Here is a 24,869-nt window from a genome sequence, read left to right on the forward strand (position 1 = left end):
AGTCATTCAACACACGTCTGCTTTGCTGGCATTCAAACAACTTGGGATTTAATGCCATTTAGCTTTCAACCTTCCTTATGTATAATCAATCCTCTGTTATTCTGTAAAATCTCAGGGCAGTCAAATTCTGTGTGGTGTCACAGGCTTTAGGGTACATCTTCATGAGGTGTCGCATGTACATGCAGTCACATTGTCTCTCCAAACTGAGGTGAGGGGGGCATCCATGGCAAATTCAATTTCAGTTTATAGTAGCCGATTCTCACAGAGGGTAGGCTTGGTCCAGAGCTATTAACAAACCATGTGCACTATCCATAGTCACATGTGTAGTAGAACACATTTGACCTTTAAATTTTTAGGCAATACATTGATGACAGCGTATGAAAAACTACATGGCTGAGGAGAAATTTTAATACCTCAATTAAATATTAGGTAAGACGTTTGGCTGGAAAGTGGATGTGCCTAGTATGTCTGACTGCATTTCTGTGCTGATAGAGAATGTTAAAAATTATCTGTGACTAGAAAATACCAGAAACACTGATAGAGAATAACTGAACATTGTGAAAGATTTGAGATTTAGAAACTTAGAGGCACACATCTACAGAGGAGAAATCCTCTTCAGTAAAAGCTTACACCAGAGAATGGCTTTTTACCTATGAACCACATTTACATAGCTCTTTAGTTAGATAGGAAGGAGACCTGCTAGAGCTGATCTGAAGGTCACTGCAGATGTTTGCCTTATCTTTTTTGTTACCTATTAACCTGGCAATAGTGTTGTCTCCATTTTGGAAATCTATACTTAGCCTTTTCTTTTACCTAAACATCTTCCAGAAACTATGCATGATTGAAGGATATTTGACAAACAACCTTTCATTCCCATGAAACTTGAGACATAGTGTTGTGGTTTTAAACTAGTAACAAAAATTACTTATTTTTTTTGTTGTGAGATATGGATTAAAATAAGAGCAAAACAGGCTTAAAACTTAAAAGGAATAAAGACAGTTTATTAACAAACTATTAGAATAAGAATACCAAAATAAACTTTCAGAAAACCCTTTTACTTCTTACTACTCGATTATTTCTTTGTACACATAACAACATAGAGACAAAAAAAAAAAAAAAAATTTAGAATTTTGGTGGCCAAAAACAGTCTTAATTTTTTAGAGTCTTTTCATCAGTCCCTGTAGAGAAACAGAAGTCTCTTCCTGCCAGTTCATGGAGTTTTCAGAGTCCACTCCTCCCATCTCACACTATTCTACATGGGTCAAATTGAATCCAGGGATGTTATTTTTAAGGATAAGTTATTCAAAGGTAGAAATCTTCTTCAGTTGTTTCTGTGAGCCATCCTGGAAAACAGCCATCTCCTTGGCTCCTTTAAGGCTTTAAAATCTTCACTTCACTTTCAAGTTCCAGCAACTCACAGTATCACAAACACTCTCCCTTTTCTCTAAAGTCCACACTTTGAATACTCTATTCCTCCCATACTCTAGTCATGAATTAAAGGAGTCTTTAAACTACTGTCCATCTCCATAGCTGTAACAGAAAGACCTTTCAGCAGCAAGCATCTTCTTTTTTCTCTCTTTCTTATTTAAACTTAACTCTTTTCTTCACTGTTTTTGGTAGTTTTATGATGTCTTACATGTTAATTGTCTCTGTCGTTTCTAAGAAAAAGGAGTAATCTGTTTGTTTATCTAGGTAGTAAAAGAATTAAAAGTTTTAAGAAAGCTGCGAAAGTTCATAGTGTCAAGTTTCAGTCTAGCAGCAGACCTTGAAAACTAAACTAAGCTGCCAAGCTCTGCTTTTCTCTCCTTCCCCCCCCTCCCTGCAGCCTTGTCCCAGGCCGGGGGGGGGGGGGGGGGGGGGGAAGCCAAGATAGAGCTTGTTACCTCTCAAAAGCCGGAAACTAAAGAGAACGAGACAGCTCTGAGTGTACTTCTTAAGAGGGTGTTTACAAGTTGAATTCACTTTTTAATGGTCAGATCTGTTGTCAATTCTTAGAAATGACTGATAATTGGTCAGGAAGAAAAACTCCCATCAGTCACCAGTAGCTTCAACTTCCCCTTTTTTTTACTCGGTCTTAAAGGTGAAGCTAACCCATGACACATAGTCATGACACCCAACATTCAAACAGTGTTTTCAAGTGTGCTGAGAAGGTAATGGAGATCCTCCACCTGTGTGAATTGTGAGTGTAAAAGAGATGCATCCTCAAAAGGAGCAGTAATGGCATAAAAGACAATAAGAGTGGGCAGAGTCTTGATAATTTCCCTGCAGCCTGAAAAAAGATGATCCAAAATTATTCTCCCTTGACTTCTCCCCGCTGATTCTAGCAGGAAATATGGTTCCATTTTACCTGGGAATTTATGTCAGATTGGTACCTTCTGTCAGGCAACTAATAATAAGGGTGGATTAGCATAGTTTTGAATAGCATTACTAAATTTGTTTTAAAAAATAATATTCAGACAAGAGCCCCAAAGGGTTAGGATTGTATATATACATACCAAAGATGTCATTTTCACCTAAGTCCCCTATATGCAACAGCTGAAGGCAGCTCAGTGTATAACAGAATCACAGAATTACAGAATGGGTCAGGTTGGAAAGCACCACAGTAGGACATCTGGTCTGACGTCCTGCTCAAGCAGAGCCCTCCCAGAGCACATTGCACAGAATTATGTCCAGTCAGTTCTTGAATACCTCCAGCGAAGGAGACTCCATGACCTCTCTGGGCAATTGGTTCCAGTGTGGTATCAGCATCCATGAAAAATATGCCATTATTTCTACCCCATCCCCCTCCTCTCCCTGTTAAAATGAGCATTTGCAATCTTTACAGTGAAATAAGATATAAACAGTCTTTACCATTTCTTCAAATGATTCCCCATTGCTGACCATGTACAATTCAGTAGTAAATACTGTTAAACCATCCAAAACTGCCCTACTTTTTCTAACCTCCTTTTTCTCTGTTGGTTTGAGATTTTTTTTCTACTTGATGTTGCCAAAGCTGCATGCCAAGCTCTTTAAGGCAGGAGCTGTTTGGGTCTACTTACAATCAGAATCCTTAGAAAATACCAAAATACAAAACAAAGAGCATCTAAATAATAATAAGAGATTGCAAGTACTGATTTATTTATTGAAGGGCCTAAAAAGTATATGCAAATAAACATAGTATCATTCTACATCACTGAAAACTGTGAAATAAAAATGTTTTTCATTGTGCTTCACGCCATGTTGTAGGTCCTAAGCAGAATGAAACTTCTGCTTCTTGCACAGATTGCTGAGGAAACCTTCTCTGAGAGGATTTAGCAATTGGGGTTAACATCATTCTGCCCACTGCAGTAACTTCTGCATTCTCCTCAGATCTCAGAGCTGGCCTCTTAATCAACATTATTATCCAAAATATTCATTTATTTCATTTTATTAATTAACAAAACATATAATTTTTTGCTACACCTTCTTTCTCCAGAATTGTTATACAATTGCATTAAAGTCACAGCTCTCAATCCAGGGTTGAGCAGATTCTGAGCCTAGGTCAAGATTATTATAGTGCCCTTTCGTCTTTATCTTGATAGGCTTTGCTGGCATCAGGTACCGAAGGTTCTTCCAAAATCTGGAATTCACGGGAAGAGATTTCTCTTTTTTCCACTTCACCACCCTCCTTGATGGTAAAAGTGACAGTGATTCTGGCAAGAAATTGTAGTCACTTATAGGCATATATTCAATTAATATGATCTTAGTTTTCCTTTCAACTAGAGCTTTATGCAGTCCACTCTCAAGTTCGTATATGGCTCTGTCAGAAATGTAGTTCTGGCTCAGTATAATGATTAATCTTCTGCTTTTATCAATGAATGAATGGATATCATCAACAAATGCTGCAAATTAAAGATAAATCTTTTGTTATATTAAATTGAAAGGATAGGCACCAAATCAACTTATCTTTTAAATTATAAGAGGGATCTAAAATGTCCCTCTTATAAAGTGACAGTATGTCAGCATCCTGTCCTTATGAAGAGATTAATATGTAATAAAGATTAAGAGTCTCTGAAAATTAACTCAGGTATGGTCAAAGCTTGCTCTCTAGAGCAGACATAAACCTACTGATAATCTCCATCTACCCTAGACAGCTGTCTGGCAGTAGTCACATGGACAAAAGGTGACAGCAAAAATAACTTTCCCTCAACCAGACATCTCTTTGCTCTTTCCTAACAGATACCACTGGAGTGATTCCACAGAAAGGCACAAACAGCAACCTCTCTCCAAGTATTGTGTAACCCTGGCGTTACACCTTCTTTTATGACACCAAACACCTAAATCTATTTCCAGTAATCCAGTGTTGAGAAGACCAGCATGTGCTGACAGAAGGAGTTCCAACTGTGTTTTAGATTGAGGACTTCTGGCATAAAAACTGATGAATGAAAGTGAATGGTGATGCCCTTTAAATATCAAATTGAATTTTCATGCACAGCTTCCAGTGCTTGTTCTAACACCATGGGACAAAGTCTACATACACCAGAGATCTAGAAAACATTACTTGTAGAGAAAGGCAAAGGAAACTGCAGAATTAACCAAATGAAGAGAAAACTGTGGGTAAAAAGAGGCTGACAAGGGTATTACAACACCAAAGGCTCCTGTACAAAGAAGGAAATATTCTATTTTATGTGTTCACAATGGGTAAGACCAGAGAAAAGGAAATAAGCTAAACTATTGAAAGAATCAGATGGCACACTTCAGTAAACAATTTTTTAATACTTAAAGAAAGAAAATAGGTAAGAAAAAAGGGCTTGGACAACCTGTGGCTCCTCTCTGGTTAGATAAAATTTATCAGGAATAGATATAAAGAGACAAGATCCTGCTTAGTGAGGGATGCTGACTGATCTTATTGTTCTGTGGTTTGAACAATGAAATTCTATTCCTCAGCTGGGTCTTTGGACTAAATGAAAACTCACAGTACCTTTAATCCAAGCAAAAGGCAGATGCCAGATATACCCTGGGCCAAACAAAATTCTTTATTTCTATTTTGTTATGGCACCCATTTCATTCAGAAAGTGGCTTCAACCACCACACTGAAGATATAGCAAACATACAAGTTACCTAAGGATAATTAGTGCCAGAGTCACCAGCTTCTCTGTGCAGTAAATGTGACTTCATTCACTGGTCCTCAGCAAAAGCAGAGCAAAAGCACTATTACTGAGAAACATCTGATATCTTCTGTGTCCTCACCTTAACCTTCTCAATGCTCTTTGATCTTTTCTTCTTTGTAATCAGTGATATACATGTGTGTGTAAGTGTATATGAATTCATAAATACAACTATGAAGCATGTAAAATGCTTGCAACCAAACTTTGCATGCACACAGTCCAGATTAAATGAAACATGTATCCTTTCAATTCACAACACATGACAGAATTCTATCTAATCATAGACTTTTACCTTTGTGTGAAACTATGAGTCTATTTAATGACAAGTATATTCAATACACCTACCTCCTCCGGGGAATATGTCCCTCTCAAATATACATAATTTGTACCCAAAGTTTTCTTCTAATATCATGGGCAATATCTTCAAAGCAAATTCTCTCTCTTCATCAATAGGAGAAACACAGTCTTTCAGGTAAGACACAAATGCATCATACTCTTTTCCATCTGAAAATAAATCAACAATTGTTGTCTTGTTATCAGCCATTAGAAATCCAGTATCTAATCCGCCATTCTGGTTTTCAAACTTAGTGTCTCAATAGTAAATCATCTAGAAACCCCTGATCTTCTTCATCTTCTTCTGAAGACTGAAGACTCTGAGCAGTCTTCACTCTTCAACAGAATCAAAAAGTGTTCTGAAGAAATGTAAAGTTGATACAAAAGACTCTGCATTTGGGAAATACTTGAAAATATTTCCTTTCCACATTAAAGTACTTTTAAAATAAAATTAGATTAATTTAACCAATTTATGTCAAATCTGTGAAGATCAAGTTATGAAGGGAAGCAAAAAAAATCTGTCTGTAACCTAAAAAAATTGTTATTTAAGTGATACTGCAGATTTCAACATTTATTGTACACCATGTCTAAAGAGTATCAAGTGGAATGGAAACTGGCAAAAGAGAGAACAAACCAGTTAATTATTTTTGTTATGAGAGTAAGCCATGTCTGATCATGGTTTGGGGACTAATTTACAAACAGAAAATCAAAGACCAATCCAGAGGCTAGGTCCACCATACTGCCACAGAGCAACTATCAGGACTGATACACCAGCACAAGTGGCTTTGCTTCTTAAACTGTACTTTGCTATCCTTTCTGAACACTTTACTGCATGTAGTTCATAAGAGAGAGCACAAAGTAAACTCTACAAAACCCTACATATTCAAGAGCTCTAGGAGTAAGAAATCCATTGCCTAGTATCCAGCAGGCAGCTCCTCCAGGGTAGCATAGTCCAGAGGTCCTCAGAGATCATCCCTGAGTGAGTGTAAGTCAGAGTACACTGTGGCAGACGATATCAACAAGTAGGTAATAACAGTGGCAGGCATAAATGACATCCACCCATTAATGAAAAATCTCCAACCATTGCAGTTCATTCAAGTTATATTCAGACTGATTTAGAGACCAAGGAAGGCCAAGATCAGACCTATATATACAGCAAGGTTTATCACCACAATTTTCAGAAAAATAATTCCTAAAATTGAGTAATGGTCAGGTTTGCTTGCTATGAAGGCCACAGAGCTGCTGCCTGGTAAGATACTGGTAATGTGCGCTCCTGCTCTCCTCATGTGCATGTAGTGACAAACCTATAAACAGCAATGGCCTCTACAGTCAAGGAAACATTTTAAGCTTCACCTTACTGAAGAGCATCAGTGAGGTGAAAACAAATTTGTGCCAGTCTGTCAATCTGACAACTGTTATCTTCTTCATGAATAGAGAACTGCAAACCTATCCCTCTCCACCAACTTTTGTGATGAAGAATATGGCAGAATCGAGCTCATCTGAACAGCATCCAACCACATCCCTTCCATTGCTTGATCCAGAGGCAGATTCTTCCCTGTGTTTATCTGCTGTCATTGCCACACAGAGATAACACACATTGGCACCTGACCATCAAGATCTCTTTTATATATTATTTGTTTCTTCTCACACTGCTCCTGGATTTAAGATTTTTTTTTTTATCTTCCTCAGATATGATTATTTCATAGAACCTGCCAGAAAATATTTTTCATCAATATGATTATTTCAATGTCAGCATTAGCAAAGTCATACCTCCAGCAGTATCATCTCTCCTGCATACATATCTGTAAAACAGAACAAAGTCGACCCTAAATATCACAAACACAAACACCACAGCTACAGCAACAAATGGAAATAGCAGAGCAAGGACCATTCCAGTGGTAAATATGTGCACAGGCAGGTCTTGAGTCTTCCCTGTAAAAGAGAAACAAAGCAAATTATAGCCTTAAAAAACAGTATTATATGATAAGATTACTGTATCAAATACTGATGGCACCCAAAAATCACCTCAAAAAAATCATCATGAGTATTGATGGGAATCCTTTCCTGCTAATGCTTCAAGCAATATGCATGCCACTGGTCCTGAGGTAAGCAACAAAACACGTTTTACGGTAAAAACAGGAGAAACAATCTTGGATGCAATCACATACAGCTCATTTATGTGTGTGCAGGGTATGTGAGCTCAACACTGACATTACAGATAAATTTACAGCATCCCAGAATGATGGTCACTCCCTTTTTGATGAGTTTCCTTCAGGTTTTTTATTATTTCCTCTTATTATCTACCTTTTACCCTTTCTCTGTCCTATCCATAAGTCCTTAATGTCCCATTTCATCTCCTTGGCTGAAATATTTTAAACTTTTTTTTCTCTAGTCTTTTTCAGGCTTTTCTTCGTAATTATTATTATTGTTGTTATTATTATTGTTCTTATTGTTATTATTTTATCTTTGGGCTTTTTAGTTCCAAATACATACTTTGAACACTTTAAACTTTGTGTAGTTTTTATGAAGGCACTCTCAAGACATGCTTATTGTAGTCTGTATTCCTTTTGCTTTGCACTCCTTCTGCCCCGTCTGAGAGCAAGAGGAATCACCCAGGGGTTGTTAGGTCCAGCACTGGATGTGTGGGGGCCTTCATAAGCAGACAAACATATTTGAAGCAGTGTTTTGAAATTCCCTCAGGACTGAGAAGGCTGATTAATAAATTATTTCTAGATTATGCCATACCTTTCTTCAGTTTTACTATTCTTATCTGTGTGCTTTCATCAGCTTGCAACATGCAGGTGAAATTATGATGCATGTCCTCCTCTCTTATTTTTTTGATCCGTAGTAGCCTTGTAACATAGAACTTGTTTCCCAACCTGCAGCAAGGAATGGTGTTAGCAACACTATCTGTACAGAAACCTACAACAACCTGAGAGGCAGATTTTGAGGAAAAGGTTCTAGAAAAAACCTCAGACTGTGGTTTTTACTGAATTTGCAGTTCAACAAAGTAGGACATCATCTCATACAAAATGCAGCATTTTCTGGAAACCTACTGTAGTTTTTTGAGTTCTTCTTCACATATTGAAGGTTCATTCTCAGGGATACCTGTGCATGGTTCTGGAAACGTTTGGTTAATTAACCAGTAGAGACTGGCATCTTCTTGCATATAATAACCCAAGAAACTTGTGCAATTGAGTATCTCCTCTTTACCTACAAAGAAAGCATAACATGGGAAGATTTAGTGAGGAGAAGTTTATTCATGTACACAGTGCAGTAAAGTGTCAGCTTTCCAGAAGACATATCCTATAAGCTGTGCTCCTTTCTGAATTTCATAGCCCTTGCTCAATGTTTTATAGGTGTTACATCTGCACTGGTGAGGGCTTCAGCAGTCATGCACTGTTGCAAAGTGACAGCCATCAATTGCTTGCTTTCAGATGAATCATCACAGCCAGATGGATTTAAATAGGCCTGAGAACCTCAGGCTTTAGAGAACTAAAGGGATTTGGACATGATGATCCTTATGAGTCCCTTCTACTTGAGATATTCTGTTATTCCATAAACTAGACTGTCTTCTGAAGGCTGGGAACAGAAGAGGAATACCTATCACCAGTGCTCCAGGGCCAGGTGAAAGTAAGTAACTGGTAAGGGGAATTACAACCAGCTAATTATAATAGGGAAATTATATATGATTACTCAATAAAACCAAAGCCCCTGCTGAACATGCACAGAACAAATTCTTATCTCATTATCACAAGTGGAAATTCCTGAATACATTAAAAAGTCATTTACTCAGTCAGCTACCTGTCCCATTTCAAAGCACTAACTGTAACGGACAGGAACCACCCCATAAAGTTCCAATAGTTCTAAGAAATTGTAAAACTAAAAGGACAGCCGTACACTTGGAAAAAATAAGGGCAGAATACTGCAGATCTGGAATGTGAGATTTCTTTGAAGAGGGGAGGGAGAGGTAAATTTCTATTTTTAAAAATTAATTACAGCCTCAATCACAAAATCCTGGATCCTATCCAAGACTGTGTGAAGCCTGCAGATCATTTTATCTGCTTCAGATCTACAGATCATTTTGTTCTACTTCCAGCTAGAAGCACAGGTAAGGTCTCTTGACAATACAGATGTTCATGCACATATTGCCGGGACTGTCACACCTCACACTCCTTATTTCTATGAGGAATAACATTCTCAACCACATCAGGTGTCAGCAGGTGCTAACATTCTCAGCCACATCAGGTGTCATTACTGCTGTTCACTGAATAAACCATACATCTTTTACACATTGCTTCATGGGGTTTGCTATCTACAAAAGAAAGCCATGGAGAGATGTTTTATCACCATCACCACTTTCTCTTGCCAATTGTAGCAGCAACCTCAGCTTCTGCCTCTATGAAAGGGTGCATTTAGTGTACTTGTGTATCAATCATGTAATACACTCAGCAAAACATTACCAGATGTGAGGTTAGACCACATACAGGACAATTCTTAGCTTAATTACACTTATCCAGACCATTAACCATAAAGAAATCAGAACAAAAGCACATAGGTAGAGTAGATACCTCAAAGATTTTTGTATTAATTTCATACCTATTTCTGTTTCAATTTCTTCATGATGTCCAACTATCTCCAAAGTGACAGCCTCTGATGCATCTAAAAATAGAAGTATTGCTATTAATATTAATGCTTACTTAACGTTCTTCCACAGTAAAAGTTACATAATTGCTCTGTATATAAAATTAATCACAAGCATTCCATTTAATTCACAGAACAATGTCTGGATTCTGGCATTACTGAATAGCTTAAAACCCAGTACGTCTTGTTGATATTTTTTCACATACATATATATATATATACAGAGTACAATTTGCAGTGGTTGGAAAGGCTCTCATACAGAACTCTTAAAAAGTTTGTATGACTAACTTAGAGCAGCTATTTTGAAAAAAAAAAAAAAGAATAAAACTGTAGGGAAAATATACTAAATGAATTTTCCAAAATCAGTAATATTTCATCTTAATGTCTCCTTTTTTGCTTCTAAAATTACTTGGAAATAGCTCAGATCATGATCAAAGTATGCTTCAAAATTTTAGAAAGCTTTCTTACCTTCTTCTACTACAAGTTTAATTGTATTTGTGCTGTGGTATATCTTTCCTTCATGACTGATTAAAATTTTACAGGTATATATCCCAGAGTTCTGTACTGTTAAGGTTCTAAAATTTAGTTCCGTCTCTGTTTCATGTTCATAATTCTCACAGTCCTGCATCAATAAAACCAGAAAATACTGTTCTGTAGCAAACATGCATTTAAAACATTAAAGAAATTTTAAAAAATTTTTGAAACAAAGTGTCACCATCACCTTTTCACTATCTCAATCACATGTCAAAATTTTGACTGACCCAAAAGAGGTGCAGGTCTAATTTTCATTCATGGTCACATAAACAGAACATTTGAATATTTAACCCATTAGAAGTTGGGAACAGTGCAATTGAGGAAAACATAACAATCTATGGCCCTATCCATCAATGGTGCTATCCTCCCAGGCCCTGAAAGACAAGAGAACAGGGCTGTAGCTCATTCTTGCCAGGCTACTCCAGATGCCTGCACTAAACCAGTCAACATCCCTTCCTGAAACTGATCAGAGTGAACACAGTCTGTTACTCCAACCAAGGAGCACTCCTCAAAAAGATGACTTGCCAAAAATGAACAGAACTGGATCTGTTACACACTTAAAAACTATTGAGAAACAGCAAAATTGAAAAGTTTGCAATTACTTTACAAGTACATGCCAACTGTAAAATAAAAGTCTTGGCATCTCATTTAGCATCAGTACAATATCCGTATCAGCAAAGTAGCAGCTGGCTAAACCAGCTGCTGCCTGAATCAGCGAACAGACATGCACATCAGATCTTGTATCATTCCAAACTACTAGTTTAATAACTTCTGAAACAGGTATATTTTTTTAATATATCTGAGAGCAGAAAAAAAGCTTTGTCTTATGTATCTGTCTAATGTTTTTTCCCCTTAATCCCATGATAAATTAAAGCTTTACTATGTTGGTATATTCTTCTAAAAATTTGTTTGCAATTAATATTTCCTGCAATCAGATGTTTCTACAGCCAATGATTTGAGTGACACTGTTTCAGTAATTACCTTGTACCATGTTACACTGTCATTTTCATAGACAGACAAATCATTGCATTTCAGTGAATGACCAGTTCCAGCACTTTTAATTTCTGTAGTTAAATGATTTTCATTGAAACAGCTGCTTTTATTTCTTTCAAGTACATTCAAGGTCCACTTTTGAACTGTGAAATTTTGTTTTCCATTGCTAAGAAAAAAAAATATATAGCAAAATCAGTTTTAGGAGATTTTTAAAATAATACAGCTTAGTGAGATACAAAATACAAATAAATTCTCAAATACATCTGTTACATAAAAAGTATACCTAAAGTGATCCAATTGTTCTTATTCCCCTTTATCACTTTCCCACTCCCAAATAAATGGGATTTCCTTTAACCAAACAGGCTACCTAAACTAAATGCACAAAACATTTGACAATACAGTTATGAAACATGACAATATATGCTACATTGACCTGAACAAGGATTCAACAATCTGTGACATCATTCATAGTTACATGAGAGTATCAAAGAATTTTGGGCCTTAAATCAGCTAAAGATTTTGCAGGTTTAATTTGCTATGTGTTGCTAAATTTAAAAGCCATGACAGAAAAATATATTTGTAGAATTAGAAATAATATAGGCAAGTCTGGTATTGTTCACAAAGCAATATTAATCAATTATTAATTGTTTTATACTATGCAGGTATTTTGGAATATTTTGGAATTCTATGGTATTTTCGAAATATTTCTAAACTCCACAAGTCTCGTGAATTACGGTATCATTTATGGATTCAAGCATGTCTGCAAAACAAGGCACTTTGGAAAGGATGCATCTCTTTGTCTCTGAATCTGCACTGATCAGAGATCTGTAGAGATCTATAGCAGCTGAGCACCCCAGGCTGACTGAAAGAGTCAGGAACTATCACTTACGCAGCAATCATCACATTCCCTGCAGTGTCTATAAAAGATCAAACAAATATGCTCCAAAAATGTTTTGAATTTCTAGGAGCTGCTCATTGCTATTTAGATATCTACTAGGTTCTATCCATATATTCCTTGAAAGAATCAGATTATAGCTGATATCAAACAGTTATTTCACTGTTTGATATATCCAAATAAATGACTACCTAGGGAAAGGAACTTGGAGGACTTTTATTTGGCAAAGTCAGAGCTTAAGAGAAAGCCATATGTTGCTGTCAGTTAGTGGGTGAGATTCTGTCAGTTAATGGGTGAGATTTTGCAATTAGTGCATAAAGCTCTCATTTGTTTTCTGAACAAGCAGGGACTGACAAAAGGAAAACCAGCAATCACAGAGAACTACCCTCCAATGTCAGTCACATCTTCATAAATATGTTTGAATCTTTCTACCTCCAAAAAAAGAAAAATAAATTTCTTCCAGAACTGCAACTAATCAAGAATTGTTTCAATGAGAAAGGCCAAGAGGACAAAGCAGCTTAAATGGAGAAGCATCCCTGGCTCAGTTTAAACACCATTCTTAACAGACCTTATGAGTGTACAAGATTCAGAAAAGCTATTAGGACATCATTTTTATGATGAATTTAGACCAAGCCTTGGGTTGTTTATTTTCTGCTTTTTAAGCTCCCCAAACAAATGTATTTCTATCTTCTGCTCACCCTCTTTGCATTGTAGCCCTTTCTCAAGCTACACAGGTTCTTACTCACTCATGTTCATTATTCCTGATTGTAATTGACTCTTTAAACCAAAACACAGTGGTTTTGGTAAATCAGCTAACTATGCTGTTACAAACAGGAAAAGACTTTCCAAAACTTTTCCATCAGAGACGAGCTCACTTGGGTATTCACGGTGGGTGGAGCTCCTCTCACCTATTCCTCAACATCTTATTTACACATTTATCACAGTCAGCAGTGGGACCACAGTCAGAAGCCACTCACTGAAGTTACAGTGGAGTTTATATGACCTGATTTATATGTTTTGTTTAGGACAAGAAAATCTGTGACCCAGAAAGGTCTCTCTCCCCCTGACAGTAAAGGTACCTAAGATAAGTTTAGGTGTGGACATAAACATTAATTCCAATTAATTCCACTGAGTCTGTGTGTTTCTTTAGTCATCACTCTACTAATCTGAATACTGTCAGAGAATTAATTACAGGTCTAGCCATGAAATGCAAATGATTTTACTCTCTAGATTCAGCAGATGAAAGAAAAGGGTCCATAAAGCCACATGTTCTCCCCAGCATTGTTACTCCACAGAGATTTCTTCTGTGATCCTATCTGGGGAAACCACTCCAAGAGGATCAAAATATTCTACCTGATGAGCCAAAATCTGGCAAGAAGAATGTCCCTGGACATTAAAACCATACCTGTGCAAACAAAGATGTATTTTTTCATACATAATTTCTAACCATCTGCCGTACAGCATGGTTTTCAACACACACACACACACACAAATCATTTAGTTGTATTTTTTAAACTGCTAGAGTCTCAACTGTTACATATTTTTATACTGATTTTTATTGTTCAGAGTCTTCAGTGATATTTTGCCAGGAACAAAACCACTTCTGGTTTAACAGCTTTTTAGTCTCCCCCCAACAAACCCACCAAGAAGGAATAATAAAATCTATCTTGACTCAGAAGATGATATAGGGAATTGAAAGCCCTTTGAGAATATAAACCAAGTTTACTGGATATATAGCCAATTCTAAGTAATCCCTTAGCTATTTTACTGCAACAAGCCAGTGTTATCTCATTATTGCAGTCTTCTGCAGAAACTGTCACTCTTCTTTCCAAATTGCAGTATTAACTCTATGTGTATGCTCCCACAGCTTTCAATTGTTCTAAACATATTGAAAAATAGAGCAATATTAGGATTTTAAAATGTATCATTTGTTTATCACGGTTCTCTGTAGTTTTTGGTGTTTTTCAGGAACCTCCAAGTTCTCTTAGTTTCAAGGTGACCAAAATAGAGCAACCTGATGACCTGCTTTGTTTTCTATTCTGTTTTTCTCTTTGACAACCACAGGATACAGGCTATAAAAAAAACCATACAAATTACAAATCTTTTCAAAGACCTGTGACACAGTTTTTGCTGCTTACCACACTTACAACTACACATGAAATTTTTACTTTCAAGAATGTTGCTGAAAATGGACACATTCAGGCCTATAGGTGATGTCCATTGATTCCTGAATTCACATCCTAAGTCTAGTGTACTAACAAACACATGTGACCACATCACCACGCATATATGCACACTTCAGCTATCTGTGTATGTCTCAGCAGGACACTTCTGGTGTAACTGTAAAACTTCTGATTCAGCTTTAAGCAAAAGAAAATGGTTAAAACACCACAAAAACATTGTTACTATCACTTTCTCCTCTTGCTTCTTGCATATTGTCAGTTGTAACACATCAGAAAAAAAATCCTACATTTAATTAGTTTGCACAATCTGCCAACATGTTGTCTTCTTTCTTGAAAATCTGCAGTATATGTAATTGTCACATTGTTCTCTGAAACTGCCTAGACACTTATAAGTATTCTGAGAATTATTTCCCACATAATCTCTAAATTAAACAGCTGAAAATTAAAAAGATAAATAAAAATATACTTAGCATATAACTTTTAACCTACTATAAATACTCTGAAATTAAAGTTACTTCATTCAGTCATTCCTATTAAATCTTAAACAAGTTCAGTAGTCCACAACAGCACACAGTTTTTCCTCATAGAGACTTCTAAAAGTCCTCTGTCTCTTCAGAAAGCAGCTTTTGCAATGATCTTCTGTATTTGCTGAAAAGTAACTCATTTAATATGCCTGCCAATAGTGAGAACCATCATATAAACTAAGCCAAAGATCCCATGAAAATCCCATGAAAAAAATCCCCTTATGCCTGTTGTTCCAGCAGTGAGACCTGTGAAGACTTCCCACAGGAGGATTGCAAGATTCTGGCATCATTCTAGTTCTAACAGAAAAATGAGTACCCATATGAGCCTAACAGAAAAAAATTCAAAAATTTTTTACAAATCTAAAATTATTAAAAAAAAAATTAAAAGAAAGATGTTTCAGCATAAAGAGTTTTCTCCTCAAAAATACTTTCTTTCAAAACTAATTTTTAAAATGTAGCAGGTAACATAGTTCTAGAAGACAAGCAAAAAAGGAGAAAAATCAAAACTCTCAATTCCAAATAAATGCTTTGATGTAATCAAAATTTTTTTCTGAGTTTCTCTCTCAAGCAAACAAGTAAATCAAGAAATTTCATCAAGTATTCTGACATTTTTGTGTTTTCCAACAATTGCTCATTTTAACAAATTTCATTCTAATAGTTTTACTTCAGTTCTTTTCCTGTCATCTACTTCTTCTGTATGTGAGGCTGTTTCCTTCAGTTTTGAGGTTTACACTTTTTCATAATATTTTGTATAGAATTCTTGTGATTTACTGCGGATTTACTGTCATTACCCCAAGACCTTAAAAAAATCAGAAAACCACAATGACCATGAATTAAGGCTGAGGTTATCATAGCTCTTTACTCCTTTGTCCTGTATTTTAGACTCCTTATGCCAGTCTCCTTCAGTAGCCTGGCAATTCAGGTATGGTCTCCACCCATTTTTCCTCTTGCCAAAATTAATCAGTCTGCATTTTGTGCCACTGATTAGGTGACATTAGAGAAAGTTTTTCGATTTAATAGTTTTTTTTGTGAAGTGACCATACAGAAAACTGATCAACAAAACAAAACTGTATAACTAGATAAACTAACCTATTCACCATCCCTAAAGAAAATCCTCTTGAATTTAACATAGATTAATAAAATTTTTCTCAATATTTACCGTATAACTACAAATATTTTGCATTTCATATACCACGAGTAGGTACTTTTAAAAATAATATCAGTAAGGAGATAACAGTAATGATACATGAAAAAAAAAAAAAAGACATTTTCAGCTTCCAAGTTGACTTGGAGGTTAAGAATTGAAGTCTAGCTTAGAACTGTAAATTATCAAGCTTGAGTCTGCAATATTTCTGGAAAAACATGGAGAGCATTTTTCAGTATCCACAGTCCCACATCATTTACAAACCTGGCTTGAAGCTTAAATGTATTACTTGGACAACAGCACAAATCACTACATGCAAGGTAATCTGCTTCAAATGTATCATTGTTTCAACTGTAAATGCCGAATTATGGGTTTAGTGCTAGTCATAAGAACTTTGATGTAGTAATTTAGTCTTCCATGGTTTTCCAATGAAGATTGCAGCCAAATAATGGAGGCCCATCCTTATTTCTCCTTTTCACCCATGATGTTCTACAGCAGTGAAAAATTAAATCCCATTACTTCATATGTTCTTTGAATAGCTCCATGCAGGCCAAGGTTTGCACAGAAAGCAGAGTTCAGCTATGCTATGTTTAGTCTTTACTGTAAAGTTGGATGATTTGGCAAGCCTCATAGAATGAGATCCACTCAACACAGCAAGCAAGCACAAGTCTGGGGAAGAAGACAAGCAATTTTTTTCTTTTTCTTGGCAGAGGACAGAAGAGTTGCCTGCCACTCATTTTGCTTAGGTAGTTAATCACAAGCCAGAAAAAAATGCCACCTGCCTTATCAAAAGGTTTACAGAACATTTAAAAGGCTGAAACTCCTTATAGATATTTGCAAGTATTGCAAGTCCATCTTGATAGTTATTGTGAAAGGAAGTTGGAAACGACACTGCAGTTAATGCAGTTCCCTAAGCTCCTTTTATATGGATGCCACTAGCTATAAAAAACAAGACAAAGAAATTACCTTCACCATAGACATGTGCACAGGCAACACATTTACCCATTGTGTTGTGTACCCACCTGTGAATGACAGAATAATTCCCAGAGTCACTGAGTTCAGCTGGCCAAAACTCCAGAAAATTCTTTTGTGAAACAATTCTGTCTGTTTCCTTTATCAGTTGCTGCTTTCCAGCACTTTCTTTGTACCAGGTTATTGTGCACGCTTCTTCCTGAAAATGTTCTTGTCTTGACCCAAGATAACAAAGGAAAAAATATTCCCCTTCTAGAACATCAATGGAGGCACGAAGGGGACACAGCTTCTCTTTAGAGAAAGGGGTAAAAAGACACATTAGGAAGCCAAGTACTTACTTCAGAAAATTGTATTAGTCTGACTTTAAAGTTATTTGCTGTGCTGCTGGTATTTCATAAAAAGACTTCTTTCAGAAAAATGGTCTGGAAGCATTTATTTATTTATTCCTGCAATATTTACTGAAAAACTTTTCATATATATTTACTGAAAATGTTTTGCAAGCCTTTATGTTATGAAAGCAACACCAAAAGGAAAAGAGGGCTGAAAATAAAAGGACGTTTCCCTATCTCTGTGATGCTTTCACATGAGTTCCACAGTGTCAGAATCAAATTGGCTCAAAGGGCAGAATCCGGCCTCACTCTACACTGAAGAAGTTGTCACAAATGGAAGAGGAAAGGAGAAATTCTTCACATATGGTTTGACTTGACAAATATGTCTGAAATAAAAGCACAGATCCTATAAATTAACATTTGCATTTCCTTATCTTCTTAATTAAAACTGAATTATTATGTAGATATATTTCTGAACAACTTCAGATATCTTTGGAAAGCTGCCTTGGAATGGGTGTGTAAAATTTAGTTTTCAAGTCTCACTTTCTAAATTCCCCAGATTTACTTTTGCATACAGAAGTCATTAAAAGTACAGAAAAGGAACCATGATCTAGCATTTACAGTCAAAAATAAAATCACCCTTCAGTCTCTCTTCCTCCTGAGGTTCTCAGAGATTATTGTTGTTTAGTAACTATTGTGACCACACTTCTGAATGGCACAGAAAGAAGCGGACTCTTTCTCTTGCTTGCTATGTCTCTTCATACAGTCATGGTCACATACCATGACTGGTATGTCATCAGATTTCTCCAGGTAGCATCCTTGCTTTTTCGTTTCATAATTTTGGTGTCTGGGACCCAATTTCCAAAGTCTGGAGCTGGGCTGTAATTGCCAAACTTTTAAGTTTTTGTTCTTGGCTGCAAAACACAAAACTTGTCCTACTCCAAGCAACTGTCAAGAAACTGGCACATATTTTGAAGATTCTATTATTGAATTGAAGACTTTTACTTACCAGTGGCAGATTCCACGATCAACATTACAAAAAAAATAATAAGAATCATTTTCTTGAGTTACTTCTCACTTCTTTGCCAAAAAAACCTTTAAATTTAATTGCTCCTGCTTGTTCTGAAAGCCTAAGAAAAAAAACAAAACAGATTCACAGTTCAGCACAAGTGCAGTGAAACAGGTTCCTTTGAGCATGTGAGTAGTGTAACTATTGCTTGCTGATGAAGAGGGCTTTCCAAGTGGGAAGTTACATATTTTTATCATAACAGCTATTTTCATACATCAGGTAATGATGATACATTTTTCTTTGCAATTTCATTTCAAATTCAGAAAGTACTGCAGGATTTCCTTCTTCTATTTTCTTATTTAATGGATGCATTTTGCAGTATTACAAGAGCATTCAAATCCCAAGCCAGTAGATACCTACCACAGGACAGGACAGTGATTTTTTTTCTCCACAAAGAGAATAAGCTTTGCAAGGCTAGATTTTGTCAAAACAGCTAGTGGAAACTTCCCTTGCCTTCAATGAGAACAGCACAATGTTGTAGATTGGATATGTTGATGGCTAACTTTGAGCCTGTTGGAAAACAATGAAACATACAATTTCTTTCACGATTTTATCTGTGGGGGCAATAAGGTCCAGCTGAGAGTGCTAACATTTCCATGGAGGGGAGGACATGAAGCAGCCTATATTCAGTTGCAACATGTGTAGACAACAGATTTCAAAGGCAAGTGAAAAACACCGCTAAATAAGACCAGCTTGGAGCACCTTCTGAGGTTCCTCAGAACAGCAGCCAAAAACAGAGCTTCTCCTGAGGCTCTCAGTTTTGCTTACAAAACAGACAGGTGAGATACACAATCAGCTGAGTTCAGCTCCCGAGCCCAAAACAGATAACCTTGCTTAGTGTGACCCAAACAGGGACAGACAAATAAGACACACACAAGACTTACTGCAGAGATCAGAGAGATCTGTCAAAAGAAACCTCATTAGCAATCCATTTCTTTTTTATTAAGTAAACCAATTGCAATTTGTTGCAATTTGAGAAATCACAAACTTTAAGAGACTAAGAGTCAGAAAGTTCCTGTGACCTGAAAAGTCTGGAGGCAGGAGGCTACTGCATTTCCAGCAGTACTCCAGGACACCAAATGGTGTAGTTGCTCTCCCTCTCTTACCCTTTGTCTCAGTTCTTTACAAGTGTGCCATCACCCCTTACAGCCCTGTAAGGACATGAAGGAAATGCTTCACATCCCTTTCTTCAGAAAGCCTGGAAGGCAGAGCCAGATTTAGAAAGCTAAAACAATCTGGATGCTGAGTTCTGAAACAAGCAATTTCAGTTCCTTATTACACATGGAGATTCAAACTCCTACACTTCCTAAGGAAAGAAGGGCCTCTCTCTTTAATTTCTTGAATTTTGTTTTCCTTTCTATCCTATCACATTCAGAAGAAATACAGCTGTTAGAGACTGCAAGACTATCCACTACATAAAGACAGAATCATCTAACACCAGATTTTTAATTCTAAATCCACTTCTTTTTTTGGTATATCACATCAGCACACAGTGGAAGGTTGGTTGAATGCACACAGTATAATGGAAGTGACTTAGTAATGACCAGATTTGAGATTCATGACTACTAAAAATCAAGACACAGGACCTTAATCTTTAATCTCTCTCATTGCTGTTGGACCTGATCAATTTATCTGAAATTGTTCTACTGTAGGCTAAAAGTTTTTACATTTAAAGACATACAGTTTGAGTACCCTTCAATGAAAAATTAGGAGGGGAGGGAAAAAGGGAGGGAAATGGAGAGTTATTTTAAAGTAAAAGCAAAGATTCTCTGCCTTATAAAGGAGTAGAGGAATACTAATGGGCAAAATGTTAAGGCAATAGAGGGAAATGACAGTTTCAATGAAAATTGATTAAACTACAAGTTGTCTATAAGGCTCAAAGTGACAATACCTTTAAGCATTTTTTTTCAATTACACAAGTTTAAAACCACAGATGGAGTTTTAATATAAAATATGGTTCTTAAAAATGCTTGTGCCACTCTGAAACCAATAACTTTAAACAAACCATAAGTTTAAATTCTGTAAAATGCATTACCAATGTCTCATGAATTAGAAAATTTTGCACCATTAAAATTATCCCCCACTTTTCCAGAATCACTAGAAGATTTTTGAATGAAATGGGGCTCATACATAGAAGTGATTGATCCTCAATTTTGGACAAATAACTAATTCTGATCAACACTTTTGGAAAACTCAGTTTGGTCCTAAAGGGTTGTGACTTCTTTTTTTAAGAAAAACACAACATATTCTTCTGAATATTTGACTGTTCTAACAGTCATCTTGGGGTCGAGAAAGGAAGGAACTAGTCTTTCCTCTTTAAGAATGGCTTCTTGTGGAATTTAAGTATGTTTTAATTATTACCTCACAGTTCCATAATTTGCACAGCACTGCTGAAGAAAACAAATATATTGAACAAACAATTGTATTAAACATACTAGATTCAGCCACCATTCTGCCAGGATTGCAATTTCTTGGTAAAAATGAAAATCTGTCTTAATTTCAAAGAACATAAGCAACGCTGTTTACTTACTATGCAAGTCTTGCCAGGTGGAAAGAGGGTGGAGAGGGAGTCCTCCTAATTCAAGAGAGTTGCAGCTTGAATTTACAACTCTTCTGAAATTCATTTATCACTGAAACACAGAGATGTCTCTCTCAGCAAGTCAATACACAGATCTTTCAGTCTGAAAAACTGAGGAAGGAAAACAGAACTGTTGATTGCAGGAAGGAAAAGGGAGATGTGAGAAAATAATTTCTTCTAGCATTAATGGAAAGCTAATATCAAGTCCTTAATATTAATATTTTTATTTCTAAATGAGGCATTTGAGAGCTGATACACGAATGTTTTAGGCATAATCATTTGGTCCTACTGCCTACAGCAGCGCTGGAGGAACCCACCTCCTCCAAAGCCACCCAGGTGCGAGGGAAAGAGCTGCAGACAGCGCAGAGACGGCGACAGGGGCTGTATGTTGAAATAAGCCGTTTTCAGCGCGAAACTGTTTATGACAGCTCTGTAACAAGGAAAAAGCACAGCATGGGCCCTGGACAGAGGTGTCCAAGCCGAGTGGCACTGCGGAGTGGTGAGCAGGGAAGCGGGGCAGGGTGGGGGCTAGAGAGAGGTTTGGGGACGGGCAGGGTTGGGGACGGGCAGGGCGCCCCGGAGCGGTCCCCGGCATCGAGGGCGGCCCCCGCACACCCTCAGGGATGCCCTGACCGGGGCGAGGGCAGCAGGAGGTGTCCGAGCCCAGCGCTCGGCTCCCCGCCCCGTGCCCGCCCTGCCCTTCCTGGCTGCGGCGGGGCCCCGCTTGGCGAGGGTGCTGCGCTGGCCCTGAGGTGCGCCCCCCGCCCCAAACTCTGAGGTGCCCCCCGAACCCTGAGGTGCCTCCCGAACCCTGAGGTGCCCTCCCGGACCTTGAAGTGTCCCCCGGAACCCTGAGGTGCCCCCTGAACCCTGAGGTGCCCCCAAACTCTGAGGTGCCCCCCGAACCCTGAGGTGCCTCCCGAACCCTGAGGTGCCCTCCCGGACCTTGAAGTGTCCCCCGGAACCCTGAGGTGCCCCCTGAACCCTGAGGTGCTCCCCGAACCCTGAGGTGCCCCCGAACCCTGAGGTGCTCCCCGAACCCTGAGGTGCTCCCGAACCCTGAGGTGCCCCCGAACCCTGAGGTGCTCCCCGCGAGCACAGCAAGTGGTAAGCGACTTACTCAGGAGGCGGAGGGGGGTGTGTGTCCCTTCCCTCTCGCAGCCTTTCAGGAGAAGAAAAGGCGTAAGGATGTGGTGTTTTCCGCTGTCTTTATCCGAAACGCCTCTTCCTCCGCTTTCCCGCAGAACGCACATTGTAGAACTCTTATCCAAGGAGTGGAGGAGCTAGGACGGAGTGCTATGGACGCGTATATTGGGCTGAGTGTACCAAGTTTTATCTCTGCTAGAGTTTCCTCCCCACCTCGCTGCCTGCTTTGAGAATGAGGACGTGCAAAGAGCTAACACTGAAAGGCTGATATTCTGCAAAGACCTCAAAAGGCACACACACACACACACACACACACAAAAAGAAAACAAAACAAAAACAAAACCATCCCGCCAAAACGAATTACGAACTAGACTGCAGGAAGAGAGACAAGGCAAAAGATAAGATTCTACACTTTTTATGAGAAATGTTCCCATTTCAGTGCTAATTTTTTCTGTGCTACCATCCCCTTGAAGGGGAGAATAATGGAAACTTTCAAGACATTAAACATTTTGTAGCTCTATTGCTGCAAGGTGAGTGTATTCACTTCTAAATAAGCCATCATGCCATTAGTTGAATTTTGCTTGTTAGCCAAATATTGGTATGTTGGAACTGTGGTTCCACCAGGGCTTTCTGACAGGCATATATCTTGTTTGAGTACTGTTCCTAAGAAAATTAATGCTTTTCTGTGTTAATTCCATGGATGTTTTATCTGCTAAGTACTGTGCAATGATGCACTATACTTCAAAATAAAGTTAGTTTGATAACAGCAGGAAAAAAATCATTCCCTCAGGAAGCCTTTTATTTGCATATCACCATTTTCACCTTCAGAAATTTGCTTGGTGACAGATACCTTTTGGGTTTTTTACCCAGGACAACTGCTAATGCAAAAGCTCCAAATTTCTACAGGAGGGGACAGTTTAGAGGTAAAACAAGCAGGTCACACTTTAAGGGAGGGAGGGATTACACAGAGCTGGCTTTCTTATATATTTTTTTTGCAGAGGTGAAGTGAAGAAACTCTGGATTGTCTCATTTGTTTTCCCTATCACAGAATGAAGAAATATGTCTATAACAATAATTAGACCTTTGGATAATGTAAATCAGCACAATTCCAGGAAAGTAAGCTAAGGATCTAACTATAACTACTTTAAAAATGTGTAGAAGATACTTTGCAGTGTTTTTGGTTTTATGACTTAGTACCTGATTTTAAAACCTTAAAGAAAGCAGATATCATAAAGATGATAATGATTTTATATGACAGTCTGGAAACTATTTAGCAGCCAACAAGTAAAATGGTAAAGTAAAATGTCATCAGCTTTTTATTTTCTCAGACTGTCTTCATAGTGACAGTCTGGAAACTTCTTTTTTTGACTCAGTCTTTTACAGCAATATTTTCCATGAGTTTTTCTCACATTTATTTACTTTCATATTCTTTTTAAGTACTCTCAAGTTTTTGAACTTTAATGTGCATTGCAGAAAGTGCTGTGTTCAATTGGTCCTTTCAGCTAATGTCACAGCTAGATCTCTGATATGTGAACATATGTGAAAGGAGAATAAACTTTACGCTTTTGAGTTCTCAGACTAATACAATTTTAATGGAGAAGTCATAGTCTGGTAATAGATATGTAACGACTAAAAATAGCTACAGCTTAGATTTTAATTTTGAAAATGTCATGATGAACATGAAATTTTGAAAAACAGATTTTTGAATAAAGCTCTGACAACCTGGCCAGTTGAGAATCAGTCAGAGAAGACCAGATACTTCACACAGTTTTTCACATCTTCCTTTCCATGCAACATAAACTATTCTGAGGTGCTAACTGAAAAACTGAAATTATTTCCATCATAAATTGTAATACATCCAACAGGTTTAAACTAACATTTAAACCTGTTTGCTGCTAGGTAGCAATAGTCTTTCTTAAACTACATCTGTTATCTCTATGTACAAGTTATGTTAATTCTTAGCAGACATTAAGTCATATTCAATAATTTGTCAGCATTATCTGCCCCTGATGTCAAAAAAGCAGGTTACAAACTGATCATGAGTCTGTTAGAGCCTCATATATTTCTCAGAAATTTTAAAATAGAGAAGTTGGACACTGTCAAACTTTCCTCTGCATCACAGCATCACAGGATAATTCAGGTTTGAAGGGACCTCTGGGAGTCCTCAGGTCCAGCCCCTTCTCAGGGCACACACAAATGAGACATGAACACTAACAAGGATGGGGATTCCATAGCTTCTCTGGGTACATGTTCCAGCTTTGGAACATGCATATGGTGATTTTTTTTTCCTAATATGTAATATAAATTTCCTATGTTCTAGCTAGTGCCAGTTACTTTTTTGTCCCATCTCTGGTCTCATTTGAGAAGAGTCTGGTAACATTCATTCTCTCTGTCTTTTC

At 37.5% G+C, this 24,869-nt stretch overlaps 1 protein-coding gene across 1 annotated transcript; it reads right to left on the bottom strand.

Moving 5' to 3' along the window:
* Positions 1–3,109: 3,109 nt before the first annotated feature.
* Positions 3,110–22,707, bottom strand: IL18R1 (interleukin 18 receptor 1). The gene is made up of 12 exons (XM_058827321.1): positions 22,445–22,707; positions 21,277–21,435; positions 18,687–18,807; positions 17,399–17,639; positions 11,619–11,796; positions 10,572–10,725; positions 10,059–10,121; positions 8,516–8,672; positions 8,205–8,338; positions 7,230–7,391; positions 5,472–5,630; positions 3,110–3,860 (listed from the first exon to the last, which is right to left on the bottom strand). The coding sequence occupies exons 3-12, from the start codon at positions 18,733–18,735 to the stop codon at positions 3,460–3,462; spliced, it is 1,698 nt and encodes a 565-aa protein (XP_058683304.1). The 5' UTR covers positions 18,736–18,807; positions 21,277–21,435; positions 22,445–22,707; the 3' UTR covers positions 3,110–3,459.
* Between the last annotated feature and the right edge of the window lie 2,162 nt (positions 22,708–24,869).

Source organism: Poecile atricapillus, chromosome 1 (genome assembly GCF_030490865.1).
Source record: "Poecile atricapillus isolate bPoeAtr1 chromosome 1, bPoeAtr1.hap1, whole genome shotgun sequence".
In the NCBI taxonomy this organism is placed as follows: domain Eukaryota; kingdom Metazoa; phylum Chordata; class Aves; order Passeriformes; family Paridae; genus Poecile; species Poecile atricapillus.